The 7,734-nt window shown below is 38.7% G+C and overlaps 1 protein-coding gene across 1 annotated transcript in view; it reads right to left on the reverse strand.

The window, feature by feature from the left end:
- The window catches only part of LOC109919412 (double-stranded RNA-specific editase B2-like), a 148,210-nt gene extending 144,004 nt beyond the window's left edge, over nucleotides 1–4,206 (reverse strand). Inside the window, exon 1 of the mRNA XM_048606229.1 lies at nucleotides 4,039–4,206. Within this exon, the coding sequence (XP_048462186.1) occupies nucleotides 4,039–4,206 (168 nt within the window). The remainder of the gene's footprint in view (nucleotides 1–4,038) is intronic.
- Nucleotides 4,207–7,734: the final 3,528 nt, after the last annotated feature.

Here is a 7,734-nt window from a genome sequence, read left to right on the forward strand (position 1 = left end):
GGGAGAACTAAACAGGACATTGGTTAGGCCACTATTGGAATAGTGTGTGCAATACCAGTCTCCCTGCTACAGGAAGGATATTGTGAAACTTGAACAGGTTCAGAAAAGATTTACAAGGATATTGCCAACATTGGAGGGTTTGAGCTACAGGGAGAGGCTGAATAGGCTGAGGTTAATTTCCCTGGAGCGTCAGAGGCTGAGGGGTGATCTTATAGAGGTTTATAAAATCATGAAGGGCATGGATGGGGTAAATAGACAAGGTCTCTTCCCCAGGGTAGAGGAGTCCAAAATTAGAGGGCATAGGTTTAAGGTGAGAGGGGAAGGATTTAAAAGGAACCTAAGAGGCAACTTTTTCATGCAGAGGGTGGTATGTGTGTGGAATGAGCTACCAGAGGAAGTGGTGGAGGCTGGTACAATTACAACATTTAAAAGGCATCCGGATGGGTATATGAATAGGAAGGGTTTGGAGGCAAATGGGCCAAATGCAGGCAAATGGGACTAGATTTATTTAGGATATTTATTTAGGTCAGAATGGACGAATTGGACTGAAGGGTCTGTTTCCGTGCTGTACATCTCTGTGACTCCATGTGTTCTCACTCATAAAAGGATATAGAGCCAGACGGCACATGTTTAAAGAATTTTTCAAAAGCAGCAATTGTGAGATGAGAAAAAAAGTATTCATACAGTGAATAGTGAGAGTCTGGAATGCACTGGCTGGTGAAGGCAGGTTCAACTGAAGCATTCAAAAGGGCATACAATACTGCCTAAATAAAACAATGTACAGAGTTACTTGGAAAAGGCAGGAGATTGTCAAGAAGTCAAAATGGTCAGGGAGTCAATGCAGACACGATACACTGAGTGTTCTCCTTTATGCGTGATAACAACTCTGTGAGTCATGCGTATTAGATTTTCAATTAATTCTTTAACAAATTCTTGGCCAATTTTTCACCTCCATCAACATGAAGCCATTCTTTGAGGAAGAATATTTGTCATTTGTGAAATTAAATGATTCTCAGATGTGATCTGAAGGAACCTAAAATCGTCACTCAGTTTATTTAGCAAAATTCCTCCAGAATGAGCTATCCTTTAGAGAGTATGTAACGTGCATAGTCGATAACAAAGAAATGACAGATGCAGTAAATAAATCACTTTGTAGATCCAAAAAGACACCCCAGTAATGCCTGTAAATTCTGGAGGATAAAGGAGGGAGGGTTTTGTTGAAATTCTAATCACTGGAGAAGAGGCACTTCAGATATTGTTGGAGCTACAGGTTGATAAGTTTTGGTTCTGATGGACTTCAACCTATGGTCTTAAAAAAGGTGGCTAATGAGATCATAGGTGCATTGGTGTTAACTTTTCAAAATTCATTAAATTCTAGAAAGGTTCCATTTAACTGAAAGGTAGCAAATATAACAATCCTAATCAAGAAGAGTATGGGGAAGGAAGAATGAAAACTAGAAGCCAATTGGCTCATTGTCAGCAGTAGAGAAGGTGTTAGAATTGATTGTTAAGGAGGTTATAACAGTGTCCTTGGAAAAACTCGAGGTAATTTGGAAGGGTCAACATGATTTTGTGCAAGCAAAATTCTGTTAACAGGTTTATTGAAATGCTTTGAAGGAGTATACATGATGTGGATAAAGGGGAACCATTTGATGTCCTGTGCTTGGATTTCCAGAACATATTTGAGAAGGTTCCAGATAAAAGGTGAAAAATAGGAGTTCATGGTTTGGAGGTAATATACTAGCATGGATACAGAATTGGCTGGCTGGTAGAAAACAGAAAGTATGAATAAACGGGTCTGTTTCAGACTGTCAGAATGTGATGAGTGGGATCCTGTGGTGGTTTGTACTGAGCCTCAACCCTTTACAATATACATCAATGACTTGGTGAGGGGATTGAAGGCTTGGTGGCTAGATTTATACATGGCAAAGGTAGGTTGGAGAATTTATTATGAAGATGGCATATCAAGGATTGATATAGATAAGTGGTAAGGTCCCAAGAAGTGTTGCTGAACAAAGAGACCTTGGAGTGCACGTTCATAGTTCTGTGAAAGCAGAGTCGCAGGTAGATAGGATAATGAAGAATGTGTTTGGTATGCTTGCCTTATTGGTCAGTGCATTGGGTATAGGCGTTGGGAGGTCGTGTTGCTGCTGTACAGGACATTGGTTAGGCCACTATTGGAATTCTGCGTGCAATTCTGGTCTCCCTGCTATAAGAAGGATGTTGTTAAACTTGAAAGGGTTCAGAAAAGATTTACAAGGAGTTGCCAAAGTTGGAGGGTTTGAGCTATAGGGAGAGGCTGAATAGACTAGGACTATTTTCCCTGGAGCGTTGGAGGCTGAGGGGTGACCTTATAGAGGTTTATAAAATCATGAGGGGCATAGATAGGGTAAATAGACAAGTTCTTTTCCCCGGGGTGGGGGAGTTCAAAACTAGAAGGCAAAGGTTTAAGGTGAGAGGGGAAAGATTTAAAAGGGATGACCTTTTCACCCAAAGGGTGGTGCGTATGGAATGAGCTGCCAGAAGAAGTGGTGGAGACTGGTACAATTACAACATTTAAAAGTCATCTGGATGGGTATATGAATAGGAAGGGTTTAGAGAGATATGGGCCAAATTCTGGCAAATTGGACTAGATTTATGTAGGGCATCTGGTTGGCATGGATGAATTGGACCAAAGGGTCTGTTTCTGCACTGTATATCTCTATGAATCTATGACTCAAAGTTACACGAGTGGACAAAAATGTGACAGATGGGAGTATAATGTGGGAAAATATGGAAATTTTGGAAATTTGGCAGGAAGAATAAAAAAAGCAGAGCATTATTTAAATAGAGAAAGCCTGCAGAATTTCAAAATGCAGAAGGATCTAAATGTTCTACTGCATGAGTTACAAAGGGGTTGTGTGCAAGTACAGCAGATTATCAGGTAGGGGTGATGCTATCCTTTATTAAGAGAGGAATTGAACATGTAAGGATATTCTGCTTTACTAATACAATGCACTGGTGAAATTATATCTTAAATACTGTGCACAGTCTTGCTCTCTTTATTTAAGGAAGGATGCAAATGCATTGGTTCAGAGAAAGTTTGCTAAGTTGACACCTGGAATGAGCAGGTTTATAAGGAAATATTTTGCTGGAGTTACAAAGAGCAAAGGATGATTTAATTGAAGTGTATAAGATCCTGGATGGCGTTGACAAGGTGCATAGGGAAAGGATGGTTATCTTCATGAATGAGACCAGAACCAGGGGACATGGTTTTAAAACTAAGGGTCACACTTTTAGGACAGAAATGAGGGGATTTTTTTTTGCCTCTCCCAGAGGGTTGTGTAACTTTGGAACTTTCCGCCTCAGAAGAGAGTGGAACCGGGGCTCACTGAATATTTTTAAAGCGGAGGTAGACAGCTTCTTGTTAGGCAGGGGAATCAAAAATTGCCAAGTTCAGATGAGAATGGGGACTTCGGAACAGAAACAGATCAGCCATGATCAGGATGGCATGGTGGCTAACAGTGCTGCCTCACAGCGCCAAGGACCCGGATTCGATTCCACCCTCAGGTCACTACCTGTATGGAGTTTACACGTTCTCTCTGTGTCAGTGTGGGTTTCCTCCAGGTGCTCTGGTTTCCTCCCACAATCAAAATATGTGCAGGTTAGATGGGTTGGCCATGCTAAATTGCCCGTACTGTCCAGGGATGTGTGGGCGAGGCGGATTAGCCATGGGAAATGCGAGGTAACAGGGATAGGACAGAGGGGTTGGGTCTGGGTTGGATGCTCTTCAGAGGGTCAGTGTGGACTCAATGGGCCAAATGGCCTGCTTCCACACTGTAGGTATTCTATAATTCTATGATCTTACTGATTGGCGGAGACAGTTGAAGCGTCAATGGCTGATTTCATGTGTCATATGAAATCTTCAAATATGATTAGTTTTTTTTATGAAATATATTTTAAAAAGCAGCTTTTACTAAAAGAATACAAAAAGAAGAATCCTCCAGGGGACCATATTTTTTGTAACCAGTCAATATAGTCTTCAAGGTGTTGCTTTGCCTTACCTCTTGTCATTACGATTCCTGCTAGTACCTTATGCCTTGCATGTGAGGAGGTCAAATTGTCTGTCAGCTCTTTGAATTTCTCTGTGACCATCTGGAATACTGCATCCGCAAACTCCTGAAAGACACAGGTATATTTTATTGCTGTGAGGCTTGTTTTTAGCATGATCTTATGTTGTCCACATATCAAAGGCCACCAGTTTCATGTTTCCTTCTCTTCCTGAGCAATTGTTATGATAAAAAGAGAGAAAAAGCAAGTGATATTTGATTCTGTCCTAAATGCTGGATAATTTCACTTACCAATAATTTGTTACTTTTTACCCTGAACAACAAAACAACAGGCATGATCCATTCAAAATATATGCTCCATATTTATTTGTTATGTCTCAATCTTCACTGCTGTGTTCAGTAAGTGCTGTAACCTGTTATTAATCTTCCCTTCTTCTTTCTAGTTCACTTTTTATATTAGGTGAAAGTTTTAAATCATTTTAATGATTCATTTGTTCAGGTTAAATTATAAATACATACAGTTGAAACTGGAAAATGCAAAATGAGCTTTGCATATTTTAAGGTTCTAATTTGTTTTTCTTGTTTTCTGTGAGTTAGCAGTGATGAATAATTCTTAGCCTGTGATTACCACTATACATAATATAGATGCACTTTGCAATTTTCATTATATTCATCTCAGTGATAGTTTTAATAGTTTTGTATGTAGTAGAATCTAAGTAATTTTGACAGACTTAAATGACGAACCTAGATTTTTGTGATTAACTTATATTTATATGAATTTCTGCATGTGCCTGTGGATGTTTTGAAAATTCTTTGGAACATATCCAGCAGATAAATAAAAATGAAAGGTTATCTTAAGGCCTTCAAAACCTTTAAGGCCAAAACCAATAAAAGAGGAGGATTTCTTAATTTCTTGCTGATAATCAACCTGAAAAAGGGAGTTAGTTTCCCTGGAATATTGTGAAGGCAGTGATACAGAGCACTAACTGCTGCTCTGTACTTTCAACATTATCTTTAATCGTTCTCTAATGGAACATCACATGTTGCCTAAAAACCAATTAAGATAGTTATTTAGAATAGATCTTATTTGAATGTCAGATAGGTATTGCCTGTTTTAATTGAGCTACTGTTTTAATTGGGCTACAATGCCTTATTCTGGCATGATCCCTTTTATAATTTCATATCAATGATGCATTTATGTTTACTCACATGTGTCATTCATCTGTGAGTCATTTGACTATCATTAATAATGATGATGAAAAGAATTAATCAATTTTAAATGATTGGATTAATATTTAAAATTCGCAAGAAGACAAATGATGCTATAAGATGCATATGATTTAATGAACACACCAACCCATAAGTCCTCTGTTTTATCTGTCACACGTCAGATGCCATGCTTGCAAGTCACTTTGTAAAGAGCAAATTTATTTGACCCAAATTCATGATTGACAGAACATGCAGGATTTTAAAAATTCCAGTCTCGGGCCTGGTTTGCTTTCCTGTAAAAACAGTGATAATAAAACCATTTTTAAGAGCCAAAGTTAATATTTTTTGTAATGAGTATCAAAATGAGACAAACTTCGTAAAACACAAACTCAGTGGTGTTTTCTTCTGAAATAGCATCATTGATAAAGGCAATGGAAGTTAAATGATTACAAGATAAAATAATTCTCACATAAAACCCTGAATAAAAATTCCTGTAACTGAATGTGATACTGATGACACCACTTGCATGGCAGTTGTAGTCAGACTTACAGAGTTTGCAATTATGAATGTCATTTAGCAGAGGCTAATGAGTGGCAGTAGAAATGAAGTTCAGAAAATGCTGGTGGTAATTCTGATAGTGAATATTGCGGAGAATGTCCCATTGGATTGGAAACATGCCATCTGCCAAGTGAATAAACTTGGCTAACTGGAGGCCCAATAGTCTCACACTGATAACTCACCTTAACTTGGTTTGAGAGGAGGCAGATTCTGCTTGCCCACCTTTTTGACAAATTTACATTACAAGTGTTATGCTGAATAATCTTCTGGAATGCCTTCAATAAAGTTTCATGTGAAATACTACTATTTAGGTTTCACTGTGCAAACGCCAGGTAACAAGTAATTAAGGAACTGATGGAAGAGAAGCAGTCAACAGTTACTAGTTCAAGGTGTACACTGGAGAAGTGTACTGAGTGGGGTATACCAGGGCCTGATGTTCAGATTTCCATTATCTCCAATCTCATTCCAGTGTTCAAGTCCCACAGTGGTCTTGCAATCTCCCTACCTCTGTAACCATCTCCAGCCTTAGAATCCTCCGAGATCTCTGCACACTTACAATTCTAATTTTAGGCACTCCAACACTGATGATAGTGCCATCAAAGGCCACTAGCCCTGAAATTCCCTCCCTAAACCTCTCTGCCTCTTGACTTCTCATCTCCTATGATGCACCTTGAGACATTTTACTACATGAATGATAACATGTAAATGTAATTTGTTGTTGCTGTTATTGTAAATGAATGCTCTGGAATACAAGTTAATCAAATGAAGTGAGAGGGTCATTAGACTTAGCTGGATCAACTGGGACTAGGACCCGAGAGCACAGTCTCAGAGTGAAGCATTGATTCTTTAGAACTAAGATGAGGAGGAATTTCTTCGGCTAGAGAATGGTGAATCTGTGGAACACATTGTCACAGAAGGCTGTGGAGGCCAAGTCACTGAGTGTCTTTCAGAGATAGATAGGTTCTTGCTTAGTAAATTGATCAAGGGCTACAGGGAGAAGGCAGAAGAATGGGGTTAAGCCACATATCAGCCATGATTGAATGGTGGAGTAGACTCAATGGACCAAGTGACCTAATTCTGTTCCCATATCTTATGGTCTTAGGGAACCACAGAAGAATTTTTAAAACTTTTAAACCATATAAAATGACATTCAGCAAAGATAAGTTTCTGCATATTAACATTAAAAAGGGCATAGCTAATGAAGGAATAGTGTGGAATTGGCTCAGATATGGTAAATGTCGGCTTTATTATTACTCCCAGTTACTTTCCAGGTTCTCCTCAAGCGAGTCTGTGATTTACCATGTTCATGCCTTGAAATTTAGCTCAGCTGGTATTAGCATATAATTGCTACATGAAATCCCTTTGACTGATATTTCAAGGAAGGCACTGATCTATTTGAAATAATCAGTTAACCTCTCTATTAAACAGCAGGTAAAATAATTTTAGGTTAATATATTAAGTGCTCATATACACTAAGGTTCAAGCAGCTTCCCTTAAGGCATAAGGGTTGAATTTGTTATCGATGACAGACCTGGACAACTTATTTAAGTTAGATGCCACAGAATAATTTGACCCTATGATGCAGATTCATCCCAAGTATAATGAGGCATTTCGATCATCTGCCTTAGATATTTTTGGCCTCTTTTCAAAAATATTCCCAGCCAAGCATTGAAGCAGATAATGCAGAACATCTCAACTTTATGTTGAATTTTGTTATTTTGGAGAGTTGGTCTATTTTGGTTTGCCCTGCTTTGACATGGACTTGTTAACAGAACAAGATAGTTTTCATAAAGGCATTCTAAGGATCTCTTCCTTGGACTGTCTGCTTCAATATAGCTGTGATAGAGTTTGGACACCCTCCTCTGGCAACTAGCTTTGTTTGACCACATTTTTATCACTCAGATGTGACAGCATTTCA

The sequence above is a fragment of the Rhincodon typus genome, chromosome 2 (genome assembly GCF_021869965.1).
Source record: "Rhincodon typus isolate 14 chromosome 2, sRhiTyp1.1, whole genome shotgun sequence".
NCBI classification, from domain to species: Eukaryota; Metazoa; Chordata; class Chondrichthyes; order Orectolobiformes; family Rhincodontidae; genus Rhincodon; species Rhincodon typus.